This window comes from Neolamprologus multifasciatus, chromosome 20, assembly GCF_963576455.1.
Source record: "Neolamprologus multifasciatus chromosome 20, fNeoMul1.2, whole genome shotgun sequence".
Lineage (NCBI taxonomy): Eukaryota > Metazoa > Chordata > Actinopteri > Cichliformes > Cichlidae > Neolamprologus > Neolamprologus multifasciatus.
Window position 1 is genome coordinate 30,338,481 of NC_140458.1, and position 24,844 is coordinate 30,363,324.

Sequence of the window (24,844 nt, forward strand, 5' to 3'; positions counted from 1 at the left end):
ACAATAGCAGAGTAGACAAATATTGCCTGGTTTGTTGCCTCCAGCGGTGGTTGGCACAGAATTTGGTGTGATCATGAAAGCATGGATCCATCCTTCTTTTAATCAACTGTCCAGGCACTTTCTGAGTCTTAGTACCTACTCAGCATCAATTCACTTCCCAGTCTACATGAGTATTATTGTTTACTACGTCCTTTGGTGCAAGTTTGTAGCTCAAAAGCCAACTGATTTTCTTTATAAACAAACCCACAAGCATTCGGTCAAAGGACCACCTTGTTCGAGGAAGCATGTTTGTACTGTGTCAACGTCATGGTCAACGTATGGTTTGTTTGTGCACAGTTGTGGTGTGCATACACTCATTGTGAGCATGAGTGTCATGGCAATTTTAGGCTTTGAATGATGTCTTTGAACTCTTCCTTTTCTAGAATGGTATGATTGTACAGTACACATCTTTAATGACATGCACAAGTTCAAACTCATTTTAGATTTTCTCTTAATTCTACAAGATCAAAATACTCACATACATATATACACCCCTACTAATATTTGGTCAAATGTCCCTTAGCAAGTTGTACCTCGACCGTATGCTTTTGGTATACATCAACAAGCTTCTGTCATAATTCTGACTGGAAATTTGACCGCTCTTCTTGGCAGAGTTCATTTAAATTAGTTGGTTTCCTGTCACAGACCCAGTCTACAAATCTTCAACAGGGTTGAGGTTGGGGCCTTGGGAAAATTAGCCATATAGTATGGGGGCTATATGTATACATTAACCCTCTGTGGTTGAGAAAAAAAATCAAATTTATAGTCAATAAAGATGTATACTGTCCACAATTATTCTTTACTGCACAATCAAAGGAACAGTTAGAAATAATCAAGAACTCATAAAAAGCCAAAAATTACCAGGACGTTCATCCTGATGATGAGTGTATGTAAACCACAACTGTATTATCAGTCGGGAGACGACGAGTGTACAACAAGTCAAGCAGTTAGCAAGTCAACTACCTGGCTAACTAATGTTTGCTATCCTTTTCAGTTGCTGAAGAAGCTAGCGGTCTCTCCTGTAAAAAAAACAAACAAACAAAATAATTTTTTTTAGCAGACTTTACAGGAGCTACTCAAAAATGTGGTCCTTATTTCAACCATGATGTGTAGTAGCTGTTTTTCGACCTAAGGCTCATTAAAACAGAAGACTTCCAGCACATTGTCATGTCCCACTAAATGCTCCATCAGAGGGTAAACATGGAAAAGACTGGCAGATCAACCTGTAACAACATGCTCAGACTCGGAGTGGCAGTTCCAACTCCAGCAGACTTCATCTTAGCTGAAAGACAAAATTATTTAGGCTCTCACAAGTTATTTATATGATTTGTCTATCTAGAAAAGTACGCGGTCAGTATTCATAGATTTCTTATGCAAGCAGTTCAACTGCAGTTCCAACCAGTTTTGAGAAAAATAACCTTAAAACAAGACGTTAAACATTTATCCTTTTCAAGGATTTCCACCCCTTGTATGAACCTTGATTAGCATCTGTCTGTCTGTTCAGTATATGTATCAGAGTGCAAAAGAGGTCACAGCCATGAAACGAGCCACGTGCAAGCGCATGTGCAGAGGTATAACAGAAGAATTCAAATGTCAGACCAAGGTGCCACCCACACGGCCTCCCTCAGCTTACTGTGGTAGCCTTCAACGGCATGTCGGCTAACCAGTCCTGGGAAACACCTTCCTAGCATCAATCACAACAGCATCGCATGCAACTAGCAGCTAGCAGGTGCTGTAGTACTGTACTGTTATACTTAACAATGAGAGGAAAGTAGTTATCCCACCAGACTACCTGACATTCGCCTGTCTGTGGTGGTGTGAATGTGTATTTGCACGTTTGTGCATGTGTGTGCACAGTATGCGTGTCCGTACAGTATGTGCATGTCACTAGGTGAGTCTTTGTCAGTGAGGTTTCTCTGGCAGCAGGAGAGGATGCAGAGCACAAGCCACTTTTAACTGACTGGGGTAAACAGTGATGAGAGAAGATAAAGGGCAGAGTGAATGTCACATTACCCCAGCCCTTTGCTTCTGCTCACCACAACATCAGATAACTGCTGCAGGAAAAAAAAAGTCTGGTTTCCTCTAGCATATAATTGGTTATCTCATTGCGATCTACTGTTCTCTTGCCTCTGCACAGAATGAAGTATAGAGAGCAAAGGGAGAAAAAAAAGTCTAAAGTTTGACTGTTCAGTCAGTGACTAAAATAAATCATTACGAGCGTAAGAAAGGGACCAATCTATTTTCATGGTGGTTGCCACAGATTTAAACATTTAGCACAAAAAACAAATAAACAAAGAGAACACCTGACAAGGTGTTGTGTTCGTTTTCAAGCAACCTATTAGAATAGCACAAGCAACGCAACATAGACAGGTTAACACGTTGACTTGACTAGATAGGGAAGTAATATTGATTATCAGCAACAATATCTAACAACTTATTAGCTCAGAGTTAAGTAAACAGATAACATTGCATATGAAATAAAGCTATGCATTAAAAAACAAGCTCTGTTAGAAAGAACTTTTGTTATAAAGAGCCTCATGAGATCTTTAAATAAAAAGTGAAGTTAAACTCTAAACATGTCAAAGGCACTTTATTCAGAGTTAATGTGTCTCTCTGGATGCGACCTGATCATAACATAACACATCACCATGTGACCTGATCATAACAACTACCGAGGCGTATTTCGCACCTTCTTCATGTTTTCACACATACCGTAATTAAGAAACTCCTGACATGATTTGTAGATTCCAGTAAAATGGTTGCCTTTGAATAGAGACACTATAAACGATACATATGTGTTCACACATTTGTGTATAAAACATATATGTGAAGGTTCTTATAGGGAGCTCGACATAAATACGGAGAGCAATTTCATCTCAGCATAAAGCCTCCAGAACTGACCAGGGCCCAGGATAGAACCTTGAGGTACACTTTTCCAAATCAACCGGCTAGTGAAAAAATAAGGGGGCTTGGCTATCTCACCACAGCAGTGGGTAGTCTTTTCCTAGATGGATTGATGGCCGGAGAGGGGGCAGTGTGGAGCCTAACCCCTCGCTCACCCACACTGTACCGGGCCTGTGGTTAGAGAGAGCGAGAGAAAGAGAGAGACAGCGAACAGGAAAAAAAGAAGAGAAAGAGAAGACAAAAGCAGAGAAGGAAAGGAGACGACAGGGCTTTAGATTGCAAGGTACAAGCAGGGCATTTGTAAAGGGAACATGTCAAGCCCTCCCGCCCTCTGTCGTGAACCTTTCTCTCCTTCTCCCTTTCTCCGGTTGCCCTGCTCTTCCTCTAGTACGGCGCGCACGCGTGGAGGGGGAGGAGTAACGACATGAGAATTACACAGTGACATGCAGCGCTGAGCTACGGGAAGAATGGAGGTTAATGAGCTGACATACCCTCCACCTCGAACACGCCTCCTCCCCATGCCAACCTCCCTGCTCTCTTTCACACGCTGACAAGCATGTACACAAAAACCCCGGCAAGACAGTGAGGAGTGAAAGCTGGCAGCGAGACAAGTTTTGGTGCACCAAAGGAATGTGGCAAGAGCGCAGTTTACACTCTCTTCACAAACAGTGCACACAGCTCACAGCTGTAGCTGGGTTATGAACAACTGTGAACGTCAGCTAATGTAATTTACATTAGAAATATGGCCTCGGCTAATGCAATCAAGAAATGGGAAGATGCAAGACTCGCTATGCATCAGAAATCAGAGGCATAAAAATATCTGGCAAAAAGTCGCTGTTAAAATTCCTACATTTGATCATATTTGTACTGTACTATACTCTAGGTGAAGGGACGCCAGCAGCAGAATGGAGGCAGCAAGTGAAGCAACAGGTCCACTTTGACATGCAAAATAATGTGAAATTAAAAAAAAGAAAGAAGCGGACTCACATATATCTGGTATTATGAGGATTCGTCCTCGCCTGGCTGTGAACGTATCTACCAGCGTGTCAAGAGCATTTATTTCTTCATTCATAACCCATAAAAAGTTGCTCATATAGCTAAAAGAAACATTCAACCACAGGTTTTACCAACTTACTAAACACTATAAAATACAAATAGATAAAACAGCCGATTTATTAAGGGACAATTGTATTTCGTGTCCCGACCACAAACCAAAAGCTATACATATCATTCTCTTACTGCAAAGAGCTCAGACTTCTGTGAATAACTGATTAGGCCTTCAGATTCTCAACCATTTCTTGGTTGTCACGTGGTGATGCGTGGGTGTATAATATGTTTAATAAAACCTCAGTGGCCTTTAAGTTGCATCACCAGAAAACCAACACGCAAAGGTGACAATTTTTACCAGATAAGAGTCCATGGGTTCTCAAGTATGCACAGACACAAATATCACAGAGGGGTAAAAAAAAAAACAACCCAAAAAACAGCCGGCTTCAAAGGAACATTTCAGAAAAACTTTCAGCAAAGAAAAACTTAGCTGAACACCAAGTTCCTACGAGCACAGGTGAAATTCACACGACCACATCTAAAGATAGGCGCAGGTGCACTAAAACACTGAAATTGTGCCAATTTTGTTTATTTTCCAAATCTGCAGTTGCCTAAACTGTGTATAGCCTGTTCATATGGCTCAATTTCATCTAGTGACTGGTTATAGGATGCTACCATTTAGGGATAGAGACAAAATGTCTCTGCATGCATCCTGCTGCAGTTGATGTGCCTTAATTACCTGAAACTAAATGAGTGAAAAGCACAAGAGTAACAAAACAGCGCCTAAGAAATGAAAGAACTTTAGCAAAAGCAGAAATAGAATTGATAATGATGCGGCGACACAGCTCCGCAGAGCTTGAAAACAATGGAAGATGGATGGTTAGTCATTAGCACCCATTGTGAATCTTTCGAGTGAGTAATTTGTGGGAAGGCTTGTGCATTTTTAATAGTCTTAAACTGAAGAGCCCTAAGAACACAAACTCCATGAAATAATAACAGGCATTTCACCTTAGCACTATCCGAGCCTCTCAATTATTTACCACTAATGAATTGCCTTGGGCAATTCTTCCTAAGTACAATATCAACCATCCCAGAGAGCCTGAATCAGCTCACTCAAATACTTAAATACATTTACTCAATTATGCTCACTGTCCCCGCAATTAAAGAGCCAAGAATGTCAAGCTGTTTTCTGCTTGCTGTCTCGTATGCTCTGATTCAGCTTTGATATTTCAGCAAAACTCTTCCCCCGGATAGCAATGATTAATTGATAAAAAACATTTTCAGAGAAATGTTTTCGCATCTGTGGTGTGGGTGATGCTAAAAAAAAAGCATGTTAGCTGTTAGCAGCGACATATCAGAAACGCAGGCTAGCAGACACCATCTAAAACACCAGTTGCAATGGCGTACGTATATGTAAGTGTTAGCAAGTGTTTATAAAAGCACACGCTTCATATCTGTTCACGTGGAGTGACAAACCGTGTTATGCTCTATTATTGCATTCAACGTTTTTATCACCGCACGATCGGAGAAAAATCACACCCATGCTATTTCCACTATGTAACAGATCAGGTCAGGCCTGACTAGCTTTAGTCAATTCCATGCTCTCCAGCTGTAAGTCTCTGGCTGTAACTACACCAGAGAAATTAATGCGCAAAGGATCCTGTTCCTAGACAGCTGGTAGTTGTAAATTCCTATCGGGGAATTAAAAAAAAATGTATAAAAACAAAAAAAAAAACACCAAAAAAAAGGAGGGAGCGAGAAGGTTTGAAAAAAAACATATACAATTTTCATTTCAACTGCTTTAGGGATTAAGGCTCAGGGCTCTAGAAAAAAAACTGCATTAAAATAATCCACCATTTGCATGTTTTATCTCACAAAGGAGGCTCACATAGACACACATATGCAACAACCCCCACTCTCCCTCCCTACCTCCCTTTTCCTCCTCCCCCATTCTGTTTGAGCACACACACACGTGCGCACATACACACACACATACCACACATGTACACGCTGCCATCATTAAACACACTCACACACACACATCGAGATCAACCTGCTGCCATCTGCTCCACGCGCTCTGTACAATCCTTGCAGAATACATTATTCACTACAATACATCACATCACATTCCCTCAATGTCATAGCCTTGTGCTTGAGGAAGACTCTGTGTGTGTATGTGTGTTGCGAGTGTGTGTGTGTGTGCGTGCGTGCGCGTGTGTGACAGAGAGAGAGAGAAGATTTGCTCTGTTATACGGTAGAGTGGTAGAGAAAATTAAAGACAGTTTTATTTGGCTTTTAGGTGAAACAAGACTGTCAGCAAAACTCGTGTCTATTACTAGGCCAGATTAAAAATCCAGACAAGGATGTCAGTGTATGAAAGTGAAGGATAACAGCTACTGAGAAAGTGAGAGGAACTGACACATACAAGCAGGAGAGAGAGAGACAGAAGGCAGGAGTTTTTTTGTTACACACTTGGGTCTGCTTTCGTGAAGGACATTCCTCTCAGAGAGTTATCAGGTGTCAAAAGTATGATTTAGCATTTCTCCAAATGTAAGCACATTTTTCACAGTTCATTAATGTGTTGACATTATGCTTTATATCCCTGTTTTTACTGAAGGGGAAGTCGGGGTCGTACCGCACGGTTTTATTCGATGTGGAGCAACTTTTGGTTTCTGAACTTAGTGGAGAGGAAGAGAGCGAACACTGGAATAAAGCGGCATTTATCTAATGGTCCACCAGTGGAAAATTACAACACAGATGCACAGTAGCTTGGACTTCAAGTCTCAGAGATGACGTAGTTGTATTTGACTTTGAGCAAAGACTTGGAAGAATGAATTCATGTTAGGTTTAGTCTGTTTTTGTTATTTGTTAAGAAGAAAAATCCCAATTTTATGATTTTTTTAATGCAGCGACTCTGCATTTGTATTATTTACTTTACTCCAATTGCTTCACTTGATTTCATTTGAAAGATAAATACAGAAACATCGATTACTTTTTGTTGTTGTTGCTTGTTTCCATTTTTATCTTTTCTCCCTACTGTTTCTTATGCGCAAACCATGAACATGCTAATGCATGTGTGTCGCTATGTGCGGTGGCAGAGCGGAGGGAGGGAACAGCTGGCAGGCCCACACTCGACCACGTATTGACCTGTTTTGCATTCACCTGTTATTCAACCTAATGTTTCCACTTGGCTCTGCTGCAGCTGAGCTACAATTAACCTCGCTGTGCGCGCAAGGGAAGGAAGTCTTGAGTAATTTTTTTTCAAAGCAGTTTGTCAAACTTCCCCAAATGTCATTCTGCCCACTGTCTTAAAATTAATGTTTTTTTACTTTAACTTTCCCACTCTGAAGAGAAGAGAGGCGAGACATCTAACCCTTCTGAGAGCTACAGTAGCTATAAATGTGGCCTATATTCACACAGCGCTAAATTCTTTTCACTTGATGCACGTAATCTGATTGCAGATAATTAGCCTCTGAAAATGTTACTTGCCTTTCTAAACCTCATGAATGACAGAAAACGCTGCTGCATCCAACCCTTCCCTTATCTGCTCTTCACTCGGCTACTCCGCCTCCTCTCGCTTTTTTCCCACCCTCCATTTCCCCCTCCCTCCTCTTTTCCCAGATGCCCTCTCAGCTCTTGCTTGTGTTTGGGCTGCAACTGCGAGGGGTCACTGCCTGCCTTGTCTCACACGTGGAGCACTGAGAATGTGTGTGTGTGTGTGTGTGTGTGTGTGTGTGTGTGTGTGTGTGTGTGTGTGTGTGTGTGTGTGTGTGTGTGTGAAAGAAAGACAGCACACACTTGTCTATGGATAATTATATGAATGAGAGCGTAAGAACATAGAAAAAAAAAAGAAAGAAAAAGAAGTGTGTGAATTTAGCCTGATGTGTGTGCAGTTGAGCCTGAGTGCCTTTCCCACTGTGTGTGTTTCAAAGTGTTTCAATGTGTGTGTGTGTGTGTGTGTGTGAGTGCGTGCGCCTTGCGAGCCCAGTGCCAGGTCTCTCTAATGAGTCTGTCAGGCGCTGTTAGCGACGGCGTGCTCCCCTGGCTCAGCGCACTCCTACAGACACACTGTGATTAGCCGGGCCAACGGCACGCCACCGGGCCAGATTAAACACTCACCACGCCGCCAGGGAACACACACACACACACACGCAGACACACACACACACTCAGCACAGCACACATTAGAGCAAAGCATTACAGTTGCTCTCATAGACACCACACACAGACGTACTTAGATACACAGCTTCATCATCGTTGTTCCTATTAGTCTGCAACATGTACTTGCCCTCTAGAGCCAGGTGTGGATGCCACTGGAATTGAAAATGAATGTGAAATATAAACATAATACAAGCTACCTATGGCACAGGCAAGAACATGCTAGCATTTCATTAATCTCCGTGCCGCTATTGAATTCCTGTCTGCTGCTAATCTTGAGCATCACTCAGAATTAAGGCCAACCCTTCTGGCTCCAGCAGCTTTCAACATCTTCATTAAAGCGACATAATTCACTAATTACAGGTAATTACCCTTTAATGAACAGTCCAGATGAATGAGCAGATATGCAGAGGAGGAGCAGCCACGAGGAGATATCCTTTTTCATTCCTCTAGGGCAAGAGCGGACTCTGAATGACCGGGTCCTACGACTTCGATCAGAGACAGCGGCCTAGCGAGAACAGGCTCGGCTGACACATGTACACACTGCGACCACTCGTAGAAATGTAGACACACCCGCACTTGGCAACGTCTGCTGGTCAAAGGTTGCAGATGAACTGTGCGCAGATGACTCAATTTTAAACACATTTTTTCCAGTTTTCGTGTCTGTCCCTCAGTCTGCCCGTATACCTATGGAAATTTACCCCTACGAGTAGTTTAGCTGTTGTTTATCTGAAGCAAATGTCACCTCCAATCTACTATTTAATGTAACACATTTTAAAGGACTGCTGTGCTTGCTAAGTTGATTTTATAAAATCATTGGTTCTTATCCCATGCCGTCAAATACTGCTGTTCTGTCAGATGCTGAACAGATAAACACAAGGTGTCCTTGGAGTGGAAATATTAGACACTGGGAGATAAGGGTCCTCTTTTAAAGAGTGATAAAATCTGCACTAGGATGTTAGAGTCCCCCAAAAAGGCTCACTTTATTTTTACTCAGTGATTTGCTTTATTTTCCCACTTTGCATCTATTTCTAACTAAACACTAAAAACTACTCAGCTAGGTTTGGGCAGTTTAGGTTTAGGAGGACAGGGTTTTAGCTGAATTATCCACAATTTCAACCCTCTGCATTGAAAGTGACTATGTAAATGTTATGCCAAGGGCTCGTTTACAAGCGTGGCCTGATCTCAGTACCAGCAGGTTCGTTGCTCCGAAGCCAAAGGACAACCTTGTGTGTATCTGTAAGTCGCCGGCACCGTATAATAGAGCAGAGTTCTGAATGGGCCGATTCAAGACAATGAAAGTGGCTGTTGGGTGACCTTATTAAAAACTCTTGTAAAATCGTACACTTTATAGTCACTTTACCCTTAAAGGATCTTTAAATTCACAAAGCAACGGTATTTTCTTCCAGTGTCAAGCTCTACAACAGTGTGCAACTATGTTTGTGTCAACTGAATCACTGCAGACTAACCCTGTCATCGACCTGAGTGCGAAAAGCAGTGTTGAACCCAACATGAAATGTGGGTTTTCCCTGTGTCAATATTTAGCAGGACTATTACTGACACTGTTAAGAAGTGAGATGTATGACATATTTGAGGCTGTAATGTGTTTAAGAGGGCAGCTTTTCGAACAGCGAAGGTGTAGGAGGTGTAGACTGTAAAGTCAGAACAGAGCACTGCTCGATGTTCCTTTGTTGTTTAACTAGAGGAAACAAAATCTTTTTTTTTTCTTTCTGCCTCTCTCTCTCTGAAAAGGAACAAGCGAAAAATGAGATTGATCTAACAACTTGCCAACAGTTAAGTTTCTTATCTCGGGCTTGCAGAAGAAAGTCCCTACAAGAAGAATGTGCACCAATTTTCCTCTCTTTCTGATTCTTCTCCTCCCCCTCTTTTACCGTCTCTCGTGCCAAGTGGCCTATTTTTACCCCTCCATGTGGCATCTCAGGGTTTTCCTTGTCACCGCCACGTTTCCTGTCATCGTGTGTAGGTACAGTTGAACAGTGCAGTTACTGAAAAGGCCCTGGCACTGACTGTTTCTCTGTCTTCTCAGATGTGGTCACAGATCTTTGTCTTCACATCCAATGCACTGCTGCCTTTTTTGTCTTTCACACCCTATAGTTTATTCATTTTGAAAAATCGCCTCTGTGCTGTGCTAGACTGTTCAGTTAAAGCAGGAATATTGGTCTTTATCCTCAATTTGTTTGCCATACATTCATTTTTCTATCGTTTATCTGAGTTTGGGTCATGGAGGCAGCAGTTTAGGCAAAGATGTTCAGACCTACCTCGTCCTCCTCCATCATCTGGGGGGACGCCGAGGCCAAATCAGCCGAGAGATATAATCTCTCCAGTGTGTCCTGGGTCTGCCCTAGGCCTACTCCCAGTAGGAAAGCCTTTAAAACCCCTCACCTAGGAGGCATCAAGCAGGCACCCTAGTCAGAAAAATGAACTACCTCAGCTGGCTACTTTTAGTGTGAAGGTGTAGTGTTTCTGCGTTGAGACCCACCCGAATGTCTCTAAGGGAGTGCCCAGCCATCCTTTGGAGGAACCTCATTTTTAACGCTTGTATCCGAAATCTAATTTTTTAGTCTGTACCCAGAGCTCGTGGACATAGGCGATGTTACGCCTGTAGATTGACTAGTAAATAAATAACTTTGCCTTCACACTCAGCTCTCTATTTACCACAACAGACCAATCCATTTGTCCACTCCTCTCACTCAAGACACTTAAACTCCCCCACTTGCAGAAGCAACTCCTCCCCGACCCGGATTGAGCACTCCCCTTTTCCAGCTAAAGATTGTGATCTAGGAAGTATAGAGAACCTAAATCCTTCGGTCTCAGGATTAGGATTCAAATATTTATATCACACAATGTATAACCCACTTTGTTTACAATATAATCCAATCACTTGTGCTCAGACTATGAGGACCTTCTATCCTCATAGTCTAAAGCATGGGCCTATTTATCATATTGCCATATGCAACAACACAACACTGTGTGTTTCCTCTAGCAGAAATGTGCAGCATGTGATATACTGTACTGCATGGCACAAAGGAATAATTGTGTTCTGGTCCTAGGAGAGTTGCAAGTGGAGAAATATCAACACAGGATGTATGGCTCCCAGCCTTATGAGACAATCCAGTTATGAGTGAGACCAGCTCATGGAGATTACAGCCATGTCCCAAAATACACAATATCCAGTGATTTGTAGACATTTACAGTGTACAAAGTGTCTAAACCGTTGGAAATTGCAGTCTCGAGAGTCGACCCATCAGTTATTTGGTTGATATGGTCTCATCCGAATAAGCAGTGGTTGGTCAACGGTCAGTGATACTCTCACAAGGAGAAAAGTGCTACATCAACAGCCTTTCAGGGTCGATCCATTGTTTTTGGAGGCAAGTGACTATGAGAAACTGGGTGCTTGTTTTTTAAATTGATTTTTAACTAATTGAAACCAGGTCAATGAAGCTGTTTTGTGTCTGCATTATGTTAAAGGAGATCACCAAAAACTCAAACGTAAACTTTGTGACAGCTCAGATCACAGGAGCATCAGTTACAGCGAGACCAAGCTGGAAAATCTACAGTGTAACACGATGGGTATTCTGAAATGAAAGGCCCATTCATTTAATATAGGTTATCTGTGGTTTCTGTAGATCTTATCCATATGGGCACGTGGTTTCAGTATGCTGTTAGACAAGCAGGCTGCAATGATGACTTTGACACTGTAGTGTAAAGCGCTTTGGGGTCCTTAAGGACTAGAAAAGCGCTATACAAATGCACGCCATTTACCAACAACAAATGTGCCTTGGGATAACATTTTGAAAGAATATAACTGATGCTGTGAATAACATTTAAGTTGCAATGAATTTAGGTGAGCAGCTTTTTCGAACTGTGAACGTGTAGGAGGTGTTTGTTAATGTGATTTTCAGGATGTAAACTGCGCTGCCTGACCTTTATCACAGCAGTCTTTTTTTTTGCTTTCTTCTGTATTTTCTTAAGTCAGCCCATATCATGTCATACTTTTTGAAGCATTTTGATACCACCCACCTGAATAACTTTTCTCTCTCCAAGGCAATTAAATTCCAAACCATTCGAAATCAGATCCAGATGCACGTGATCGACTAAATTTCCTCCACGAAACACAAATATACGTTATATACCTGTCAGACTCAAGATGGTAAACAATGAAATGCCAACAGACAGCCTGAAGTTAGCGGCCTTCTTTGTACTTCACGTCTCCTCTTGTGTGACACACACAGTGCCTCTTTTGTTCTGCCACTCACTGCTCGTGTTACAGTAGAGCTCTAATGCACACAGATCGATAGCATACTTTCCATTTCAACACGCTGAGCTGATGTTCGGACACACAGTTGGAATTGATCCTGTTCTGTCAACACGAACTTTTAGGTCTGTATGTCTTCTTATGGAAAGTCTTTAAACGAAAAAAAAAAAATACAATTCACAACTTCACATCTGCTTGCAGCTTAATGTTGACATCTACATTAGGCATTCAATAACGGCATTGCTGATGACATTTGGCAAGGTCGGTGGGGAAACAGAGCTGTGGAAACAACTCTACCCATCAACATCAAAACTGAACATGTGGCCCCCTCATATGAATACCATTTAAAAAAAAAAAACCTTCTTTCCCACTCACAGAAATTTTATTATTGGAAGAAAAACACACTGAATCAAGTAAAACTTTTCCATAACATCTGTGAATTGATATGACTATGAATACCCTAATAAAACCCTCAGTAAAGGCGTGTACACAAATCAGCCACAACGTTAAAACCATGTGCCTTTTTAGTGGTTTAGGTGATTTGCATCCAAACAGAAAAAAAAAGTTGCTTTCAGAAGATCCCCCCCTCACAGAGCAACTCTAACCCATATGGGCATGGTGGTTGGAGGTTGGATGCAACTCTTTTTTCTGGTGCATTCTGTGGAGGCTTGATCCATTGGAAGAGAGATCTGACACCTTGGCTGGGATTAAACCAAGTCTAAAGTCAGGATTAAACAGTGCTGTTAAAACCTGACTTTAGGTGGGTGGTACGGATCAAAAGTAGTATCCACATGAATACCAGGGCGCAGTGTTTCACAACAAAAAAAAAGTATTCACTTCATCTGTTGGTGGTTTTAATGTTGTGGCTGACAAGTGCGTAAATATATATATATATATTTTTTTTTTTTAAAACACACAAAAAACACAACATTAACAACAAAAACCCTGCTTTCAGGTAACCTGTCTGAAAAAGAAAACAAAAACCAAACCAGCAAAGAAAAAGTCAATTTCCTTCCCCTACAAGACGTCCAACCCATGCTAGCAGGGTTTTTCTGTTGTTTTTTTAACCACAAGTGAAAGGTGCAAAAACACCAAGCATATTTCAAGTAAGCTAAACTATTAACCTGTACTGGTAGTGTGCAAACTGCACACAGTCTGAAAATACTGTCTTGTGAAACCTTTACTGGCAAGAAGGTAGATGTCAGGCTTGTTGCTTACACTCCAACATGTACACCCTGACAGCCGGACTGCAAGATTATCAATATTGAGATCACGGTTATTTGTTATTCACTGATTTCTACTGACAAAACTGTTTTTATTGTGTCATGTAAACGCCACGTTGCTTTTTAAATCCTTATGCAACAAAATCCGGTGCATCTTGGAAGAAAACAAATTGCACCAAAACGTAACAAGAAATCAACAGGGAACCGCCTTCACCTTTACTTGTGCTAAATTAAGAAATACATCTTTAAAGACAAATAAGGTGTTTGTCAGGCCTAAGTTAACCTGTTTATTCACCTTCATGTGTACCTGCATGATGGACGTGAGCAAAGCTTCTAAAGCCACTTTAAGAAAATAACTGCATGAGTGGATAACATATCTTTCATCCATTCAGTTGACCATTTTCTCAAAGCCTTTGTTGCTCTCTGAGAATTTATTTCTGGCCACATGCGATTGGTTAGTCGTCATTTGGTATTTCTGAAATGGATCGATACCCTGACGTGCTGTACAGGCTTTTATGAACATCTCAGCTCACGTTTGATGATTCACCTTAGCAACCACCGCATTGTTTTTCTTGGCCTTGCACGCATTCATTATACAGTTTGTGGTGTAACTTCAGGTAGTTGAATGAGTTAGATGTGTTGCTTTGCAGTTCACACAAAGACCTATGGACTCTGCATGTCATTTGGTCTCGGTTGATATCACTTGCAACAAATCTAAAATATTTCCAAACAACAGCTGATGATCCACTTCGAGGGACAAGCTGTTGACCTTCTGCTGTGCCTAACGTTTGGATTTTGCTGTATAAATCTGTTTTTTTAATTAGTGTTACTCATCCAGACTAGTCAAGAAAACTTGCAGGGAAAGGTTATGATGCTCAGGCATCGATTTGCCTTTTCTTTGTGTTTTATTGTCAAATTTTCAATATTGCCCGATCATGTTCATTCAATTTTCTATCACACTCAAAATTGTTCATGAGATAAACAATCTATTAATTTGAATAACTGCACAATCAATACATACCATATTACTGTACAGAAACAGAGGTGTTTATCCTAAGGTTTTAGGATAAATTAGTATATTTCCTGTCTTTACATGTTATGTTACAAATAATTATTTGGGGGAAACACCTTCCTGGAATCAAAACTTACATTAACGTACATTAACAAGTCGCCACAGGCTGTACAGCATGTCATTACACCTTTAGACTATTAAAATCTGTCTTTGAAGATCTCAGGTGGCTAATCTACACTGCTGTTTATTAAAAAAAAATAGCATCAGGAAACAAAAGAATGTGTGTCACTTCTTGGCTATAAATCATATAGTGGTCTTTTAAAATGATGCATTGTAGGAGGAAACACTTTAAATTTTTGAAGGTCTCTGCCCACACAACACAGTAGGTGCTTCTAAGACAAAGATAAAATGTTTTCGGTGATAACAATAAAGCAGCTTTTCTTGGTTCGATGAACCAAACCAGCAGTTTCTGAAAGGCAGAGATGGAGACAGAAACAGAGAAACAGAGAGCACTAATATCATTACCTTCTCTTCCTGGCATGAGAGAATATTCAACCAAAGAAAAAACAGAAAGAAGGAAAGAACAAAAATCAATCGCACATCCCACCATTTCATTTTCCATGTAATTAAATCATTTAAATGTTATAAACAACATGTAAACTCCATCAATGACTTTGAGCCATTTGCATTTTTAATCAGGCCAGATTAATTCTAATAAGCGTGCTGGGCTAAGGCGATGACAGAGCAGGCCTATTGTGTGTCTGTCACACTCATTTAATTCTGTCATTATGTCCCATATCCTATTATGATAATTGGCTTTTTATTCTCAATCAACAACCAGCCAAGGCTATTAAGCAATAATCTCTGACTAGACCACATTTAACCTTAACCATGTTAGAAGTTTGCTACCTTAAAAACACGCGGCTGATAAAAGCGAAACACAAAAACAGCACAATGCCTTAGGTTATTCAACCTGGCTAGTTGCTGTAAATGAAAAATGACTGTCAAGAAGCTAGATGTTGACACTTGGCATATGGTGTAAAGCAAACACATTAGACAGAGGAAATAGGTATCACCATCTTCCCCCTAGAAAGTAACTAAGCAGAGAAGACGAATGTGTCTGATGTGTTCAGCCATTTCCTTTGCTGTCTCTCTGGGGAGTCACTTGAAAACCAAATCTCTTAAAAAAAAAACCTGCAGTTTAATTGAACAACACCACTGCAAACAAACAAGGGGAGACTTTAGCCACGGAGGGAACCAGAAAGCCAAATATCCCAGATCTAAACCTTGAAACGAGCTCCAGAAAAATAAGCAACGGCAAAATATATGTCTTAACAATTCACCGCTGATGGACTGATAGCAGCTGTAAGGCAGAGCAGTGGGATTTCTTTTACTCTTGAACTTCATTCATTATTCATTTAGTTCTGAGTGCTTCCTTAGTCCCCTTAAAAGGAGAACCAAATAAAAATTAAGTGTAATTTCTGGCACTTGTTGCTGGTAGAAGAAAAGCTCTCAAATTTTCTCAACTGTCTGTGAATTCATTTTGCCCTCATGACCAAATGCCGGATACGGTACTATAGCTGTTCTATAACATGTCTAGCACCACGGGCTCCTGAAACTACATGTTCTATACAATAGCATTGCCTTGCAGAGCAAAGAACACCAAAGGCCACAAATAATGTGGGGCATTCATGCAAATATGTAGGACAGAAAGTGCCAGTCACTTATAGTTACTACTCAGGACTTGAAGCAACCCACTTGTGGTCAGGTACATTTTCAGCCTAGTCACAATACTTCCTTGGTTAAGTTATGCTACATTTCTTTGAAACAGTCAAACAGGAAATGTGCTTTTCAGCTGTCATTGACAGTTATCTGGTGGCCACAATATAATTGTAGAGTAATTAACTGCAATCTACCATTCTGGGAAATAGCGAACATGTAAACCATGGATATGATTTCCAGTCATCAAGGTTAACTCTTGCTTAAGATGGAAATTCATCTAAACCTGCTTAAATGATAAAAGTCTATTTATAATGTTTTTTTTAAAGCTTGAAATTTCGGAAAGACATATGCATTTGTCATATTTTAGAACTCAGGTGTAATATTGACACATACAGACATAAATATTAATGCTACAACATAACTTCTCATTATTTTTTTATTATGTTATTACCCTTTTGCGTGACTGCTTTTAGGTATGCTACCTCTCAGTTATTTCCTGTGTTCTTGTAATGTTATGTGTACCTGAGGTTGACTAACAAGCTTGGCTGAGCTTTAAAAACAAGTCAATTTATCATACTTACCGATATAGTATTGAACACTTTTATTTATCTATGATATTGTCATTGGTTTTGTCAGGGGGCCAGCGTAACAATGGAAAAAGCTGCCGTCCAATCAGCGACTAAATAATTCACAGCAAACAATGCCAGGAAAGTGGTGGTGGTGGGGGGCTGGAAGGGCTTTGGTTCAACAGAAGCTGTGATGCAATTGACGGTTGGAACTTTAATGTTCACAGTGGCTTCTCTTTTCTTAACAAAATGCTTGTGCAGTCATCTCACTCATGTTCTTAATTCTAAAATTAGCCCTGGAGTACAGCAAGCTGTCGGTGCTGATTTAGTTAGACAGGTACAGCGAGAACGTATTAATTTTTTTCACAGGGGAGAAAAGTGCTTTTTGAGGTTTCAGTATGCCCCACTTTGCCTATATCCCTGCATTAGCGTCTTTTTGAGAAGCCACTTGACACCAGAAGAGATTTTTGAGAGATTTTCTCTAGTCCTGAAAGACAGATGCAAAAAAAAAAACAAAAAAAGCATGGCTCTTTTCAACAGTCCAATAACATGTGCTCTGCTTTATTAAACAATGAAAGTCACACTTTCCCAACTCTCACTCGTTACTACTGTGCGCTATAACGAGCCTAAACTCTCTGCACAGCCGTTTCACACTCCCACAAGCAAATTCGCTTTTACCGCCCTAATGACTTAATAGACCATTCCATTTCACAGCCAGACCTCATGAAAGTGCCGTATGGGCTCATCATTTACATTTTACTCACTATTTATCTGTAAAGAAGACTTCATAAGTTGACTTTTGAGTAAACATAAGGTGAGTGTTACTATGGGGACGCGGCGTGTTCCTCTGTGCTCCGTGGGACTGTGGTCTGTTCCATTGTGGCAAGAGACAACAGCTGTCTTTACCTTTGGCAGGCAAACAGACTCATTAAGGGCAGCCATGTTTGTTTTTGTGCCCGATACCTAGCCCTAAGCAAACACTGCCATATCTCCACTCCACAGCCCTTGCAGTCTCAACATTTCCTTCCCTATTGTGAAGGGAGGCCCTGGCATGTTGAGCTTGCTCTATGTTTTTCTTTTTTTTTCTTTTTCCCCCCCTACAAGCTTTAGCCAAGCTGCCAATTGCTCTCAAAGAATGCATGCTTAATTGAGAAATTTAGTCGAGGTTCGAGCTGATGAAATGCAGAAATGTAAGTAGTACACTGCAGAGATGCTATGAATGTTGTGTATGCGTTATATACATAATGTATGTCATTATACTGCCTGATATCATATCTTCTGGTATGTCACAAGAAAGCTTTCTTTGTTTGTTGTGCCGTAGACGTGATAAAGGCGTCATTATTTGGTCTGCTCACAGCTAACAGTAAAATCTGCAGTGAAAGGTTTCATTCGCATATTTTCTCCCCTCTCAGCAATGTCTGCGGCTTGAGTGACAAGGCAGGTTGAATTCATAACGCTTTGACAAAAATTCCATTTAAGAGGGAAAATGGCATTGAATGTCATTCCATTACTGCAGATGGCAAACATGGGAACACTTTAACCCAGAAGGCATTCACATTAACTTATACAAAACAGCAGAGAGACTCTTTTTTGGGGCGCTCTCTCCTAATATATGTACAGTACTGGCGTATTTCCAGCCAGAGCATTTCAAGAGTAGTCCTCCAAAATGTACTCACTTATTTGATTTCATCCCTTTTCACCATTTGTCAAAGCCCAAAGTCACAATGCATTGTGAAATGACTTCTTAATGTGGAGTAATGAGGCTGTCACGGCAAAGCAGTCTCTGCTTGTTTGAGTTTGACTCATGTCGTAGATTCAATTAAATCAGCTGAAGTCAAGCTGGCCCCAGGCCAGATCGGTAATGCTTGACCTCATTCAAACAATGCTCAGACATATTGAAACAATAAGAGGAAGGGCCTTGAGTCAGTTGCAAAAGCAAACCCCACTAAAAAGCGATAAGGTAGAAAAATTACTGTGAAGTCACCAAAGTGTTCGAAAATGAAATAATCATGTAGGCATGCATCCTCGGGCCAGATCTGATGTATATTTTTGGATGTTGTTGGTGACAGACTTTTCACTTGTGTAAAATCTGACAGGACATGACGGCTGTTTTTGTATTTGGAGGCATGTGCTGTCATCAGAATCATGGATATAATGGATAAACGTCCATATGAAACATATTTAAAATAGCACAAACATAGAAATGTGGTAAACGCAATCTTAAGTTGTAAATAAAAGATAGAATATCTTTATCACCAAGTGTTCTGGTACTTCCTCCACCTGTAACTGAAAAGAAGATTGCTTTAGAGATAAAGCCACCTAACAGGTTTTAAACACAGCTGGCCCATTTCGTCTTTTGGAGGTTTACTCGTCCTCAGAAGGCTAAACTGATTTATTTGGATGTTGAAATGCCTGGAATCTAAATCATGACACAAACACTCCCAAGGCTATGTAAACAACCTTTCCAGTTCCAATGCACACCCATGCTTTCTGAGCAATAACTTGAATGCCAAGGCAAGAAAGCATTTCTCACTTTTAAAGGGGTCTCCACTGTTACAGCTACTAAGAAGGGCGCTCCTCAACTTGTGCGGCTATCTTAGCCTCTGCTGTAAAAGCACACTCAATAATGTCACATTTAGCATTCCTCACATGCAAACGTAAAAGCACAGAACTGACAGTGATATCCTGAGGGCTATGTAGAATAAACAACAAAATGAGACGACAAAATCAAAAGGAAACATCTTGCTTTTCTCACTCTTGTTCCTCTATTTACTAGAGCAATAGCAGTTACAGTAAACAGAGCGCACAGTCACACACGCGCGCGCACACATTAACTGCGTCTCGTTAAGCGTCATTCCCTCTGGCCTTTATTCCATTAGAAATTAAAACTCGGGACAATTAGTGGCAGATTGGTCTCAGCTCAGTACGCCATAGTCGCACTCTCAAGGCTTCGAGATGACTTAATTACCGGTGTGTCTGAAAACTGTGAGATGGCAGCACACAGTGAATACCTGGAGCAACTGTCAGCCACAACAAGGTTGAATATGTGAAGAATTACCTTCTGCTATACACCTGAGAGAAAAAAGAAATGAAAATCATCCAGAGGCAGAAGAGATGATTGTGAGCTTAACGGAATAAAGACACTTTTTTGTTTTGCTACAATTTGAGACTTACTTTAGTTTAACATGATGTGAGTTAAGCGCTGAAAAATTACAAACTACATAGAAAATGCACAACCCCGATGGTCTTTGATTATTTCTTGGGATGCCTCTTAAGGGAGGGAAAAGGTCAAATGTCGGTGAGTTTATATTTCTCTAGGCACTCATTTCCTTATATAGGACATTTGGTATTTCACTCTTGAGTATTAGTTTGTCCTTTCCTCTGGATGGAAAGCTTTACTCACTGACGGGAATTACCATTTGTGCACATATTCCTTATACACTGAATATCAGCTGGTCACTCTTTAAGGTAGCAGTGCAGGTGTGTTTCCATGCAGACACTTCAGTAGTGCAGGCAAACCTAAATGAAGTACGTGTGTCTCCATACTGTATGTTTCTGTGGATGTGACTATAGAAAGTGAGGTATTTGCCAAAGCCATGAAGGAACATCAACAATAAACTGGAATTTTTTTTATGTGCTTCATCGCTCTCCTTATGACAAGGACACAAAGCACATTTTTCTGTAATTGAACCAACCGTAGTTTATGTAACGACTGACCGTTCTGCCCTTCAAGCTATAGTGAGACTGAAAGAGCGATTTGATCGCTACATGTACTTGCTCTTGTCATGTGACACCATGTCCCATTATATTGTGATGTTGTCTCAGGAGGAGAGGAAATGAAATGCCTTGAAGCTATGTGGGAAACGTGCGTGTGTGTGTGTCCACGAGCATGCACGTGGTGGGGCTTCAGAAGAAAAGTGAGCAAGTACGAGTCTATCTGACCCCGTGCATGTATCTGCGTGTGGTCCTGGTATCAACTTGGCCTTAAGTGTCTTAATTTTGCAACTTATCCATTCCTAATCATTGCCCATATTGGCAGTCTTTGTGAACAGTTTCATCCAAAATGTATCAAATGATTCTGTGAGACTGGCATCACGATCCCACACTTTAGGCATCAAACACCATGTTAGCCTTTAAATAAATAATACTGACAAACAGAAGAATAATCTGATGCTTTGAGGCTCGTGGGAGGATACTAAAAATATTAAAGAATTATCACTAGCGCGGGGTATATTGACGTTAAAACTCCAGCAAGACTGAAAACCAGTACAATCTCTAACTTCGCCCATAGCACAGGTTAGAAAATGACAACGATTTAAAATGGATGTTTGTATAGTCAGGGAATATCTAAATGATCCTGTAACTGAGTCTAAAGTCAAGGTCAAAGTTCTTTCAGACCCAAACGTGCTTTGGTTTGACCCCTGGCTTCAAAAGTCTAGATTCAATGTATCTCATGTTTACTTAATTTCACAGTTAAATAGCATTTCTTCTTCATTCACCTCTTTTCACTCACTTTGTGTTTATAAACCACTTTGCATTTAATCATTAGTTATCGTAAATCTCTTTCTCTCTTCCAGACTTTGTCCAGTCTCCTTCCCCTCGAATGCCGGAGGTTTCTTCCTGTTAAAAGGGAGGTTTTCATTCCCAGTGTCACCAAATGCTCGCTCAAAGGGGGTCATCTAATTGGTACGATTTTATCGTGCTTTGGCACAATATAAATTGAATTGAATAACGTGTCCTTTAACGTGTCTTGACACACTGGACTGCAGGGAGATTGCGGTCCTGTTGTAAAGTGTTGGTTTCTCAGTTTCTTCGATTTGCATTTACGCGTTCTTTCGCTTTGTTTTCACTAGATTTTTTTTTCTTTTGCTTTCACTCGCGGGTAGGGTTTAGGCATTAAAAGTACTTGTTTGGGCTTTGCAAAGAGACTGTGGTTTCAGTTAAAATACGCAACAGTAACCCTGGTGTTTGAAAATTTAAGCTTAAGCCTAAACAGTGTCTTGAATGTGATGCCAAGGGTCCTGAAAAGCTGGAAGTAACCCGGTGCATCAGAACACTAACACCTTGTGTATATCTGTGAGATGCAGAAAGCTGTGACAAAACAGCAGTATTTGACACCCCAGCGTCTGTGTGTGTGTGTGAATGGACTGGCCTGACCTGGATAAATGATTATTAGTGAGCCCTCCTATTGTGGCTGTGCATATTAATAACTCGAGTGCAACACATGTGGGTAACCACACATTACTAAAGTGCTGTGACTTATTTGGGGGTGATTTTACTGTCATTTCTGCTCACAGCGAAAAGATTTGACGAGTTTTTAGCACACTTTCTTTAGTCACTCATTGAGCGCATACTGTAGGATGAGGTTTTGCGAAGTGTCTGAGATACAGAGGCGATAAATGCATTTAGTTTCTATACAGTGGGTTTTATTTTGTTACTTTCATGTATTCTTAAATGTAATGGGGATTTTGAGCTCAAACCACAAGGCGTGAAAAAGAAATTGGAGGGGAAACACTGTATGAATTCATCTCAGAGTTTATACTTTAAAGCTGCTGTTCTTCCTGTCTTTACCCCTGTACGGTTCCTTGAGTGTACGGTGGGGGCAGTAGATGCTTTTGATCTATGCCAATAACAGAATCCGCGACTTTCTACCTGAAATATGTACAGCGTTTAATGACGGCTCTGTCAAGCTCTGTGTAAGACCAGCAATTATTTAACTGTGCGCATATCAAAACACTGTTTCAGTTCCACAAATGGCAATAGATCTAGATAGTGGGGGGGGAAAACACTTCTGAGTTTTTAACAATGAGAAAACTGGGGACAACACGTGAAAAGAAATTTGTGGGATTTTTTTTCCAACAAGCCACCGTGTCCGTTGAGAATTTCCTTGGTGTGCGTCTCTGTGTTCAAGGGATGTTGCATGAATGGGCATTCTGCATTTAGGATTCAAAAGAAAACAGCAGCTCCTGTCTGCATGAAAACCAGGGCTACGGTGCTCTGTATCAAGTGCCATTGTTTTGGTAATAGTAAACCTGGGGCACTTGCCAGGAGGCATTAGTCATTCATCTAACAAGTTCCACAAAGCAAACCACAAAGTGCTCTACTGTTGACTTCCTCCTATTGAATTCTAAGCACATAAGCACATTTTCAAGTCTCTTACAGCAAGGTAACTTTCGGATGACTAGCTACCTGAAATATGGCTGCTATGTTTGCTTATTTGTGCATTTCCTTGACAAGACGGCAGCTCTTATGGAAGCATGTAGGATTCTAGGAGCGTGAGGGAGAGAATGAAGGGAGAGAAGCAGCGAGGTGCCGGGTGAAAGGCGGATAGGAGGGGATTAGGGCGGAGTGCAATTATTCAGCAGGCCAGGCATACGACATGATCTCTAATTACCCACAAAGCAATGTGTAACCCAAGCCACAGATTAGGCTGCATTATCAGGCTTAATAAAACATGACCATCTCTCAGTTTCACTTGCTTTTCCTGCCCCGCTGCCACAAACACTTGTTTCTTGTTGTGACACTCGCTTTGCAAAGTTCGTAACCACACTGCACTTGTTGCTTTTTAAGTGCAGCAACAAATATATTAAAGTGCAAAAGCCCAACCAAGGCACGTGATATCTCAGGGTTTAAAAAAAGAAATCTATTAGAGCTAAAAGGTGCTTGACCCAAAGAAAAACACTTATTTATTATGTTAAATGCAAGACACTAAAATACAATACTCACAAAATTACAAAACAAAATAATGAGGAAAGGCATTTTATTAAGAAAAGCATAGGGCAAAAAGGTTTTTATTAACATTTAGTTTGACCCACAGTTTAAATCATCACATTCCCCATCATTAGTGTAAAACTATTACACCATCCCTTGTAGGCCTTTAAACTTGGTTTTCAATACGTGAACTGGCTTTTTCATTTTAACTTTAAAGGAAGTAGCTTTATGAGTTTAAAAAAATTATATACTCTTAGGCATCAAACTACCCAAGAATATATAAAGTGGTTAAAATTAGCACACCCTCTGAGCCAACAACACTTAAATCCCTTTCCCAGCTGCCATAGACGGAGAGGCGGGGTTCACCCTGTATGGGTCACCAGTCTATCACACGGCTAGCACACTCACATTTACACCAACATGCATGTCTCTGGACTGCGGGAGGAAGCCGAAACACCTGGAGAGAACTCGTGCACGTACAGAGAGCATATGCAAACTTGAAACAGAAAGTCCGCAGCAGGACAGTGTATTCAAACCCAGCACCTTCATGCTGTGAGGCCACAGTGCTTACCACTGCACCACTGTGCTGACCCTGCTTGTATTTCACTAGTAATGATCTGATAATAAGATAAGATAACATTGACTGGCTAGCATTCAGTGCAACATGAGCTTATGTTTATGTAGTTTAAGTACAAGGTACACTACCCCTGCTACTTTTGGACAAAATGTTGAATTCTTTACTTGCATGTGAAAAACCCTGACTACATGTTCCACCAGCAATGTACATAAAAGCATGCAGGCATATGCATACACATATTCTTGCTTGGTTCACGTGGGTTGTGCCAGTAAGTGCTGCTTTAGGCTATGGTTTTTCACTACTGTCTACTGTGTTATTAACAATTCTATAAAAAGATCCGCTCAAGTTTCCCTTTCCTGTGTGTTAACAAGTTTGCTGAGCTGCTATGAGGTTGCTGAAGCCTAGCAAACATGCAGACAGTCCCCAATAGCAGCAACACCACTGACCATATGTCATAATTTCCAAAATCCTACTTTTCTATCCTCTGTTTGTTTTTCTTAGCGACATCACTCATCAGCATGGCTCACGGCCAGCATGAGACTAAATAGGTCGACAACACAAAGACAGGGCCTCTTTCTTTAGCCTTCCCTCCCTTTTCACAATCCACAA

General features: G+C 40.8%; 1 protein-coding gene across 3 annotated transcripts in view; it reads right to left on the minus strand.

The window, feature by feature from the left end:
* Positions 1-24,844, minus strand: part of LOC146495241 (TOX high mobility group box family member 2-like) — an 85,368-nt gene that overhangs the window by 53,370 nt on the left and 7,154 nt on the right. For 2 of the 3 annotated variants that reach the window (XM_085147275.1, XM_085147276.1), the window contains exon 2: positions 3,022-3,114. The exons of the other annotated variant lie outside the window; for it this stretch is intronic. In XM_085147275.1, the coding sequence (XP_085003401.1) occupies positions 3,022-3,114 (93 nt within the window). The remainder of the gene's footprint in view (positions 1-3,021; positions 3,115-24,844) is intronic. 3 annotated transcript variants of the gene reach the window in all.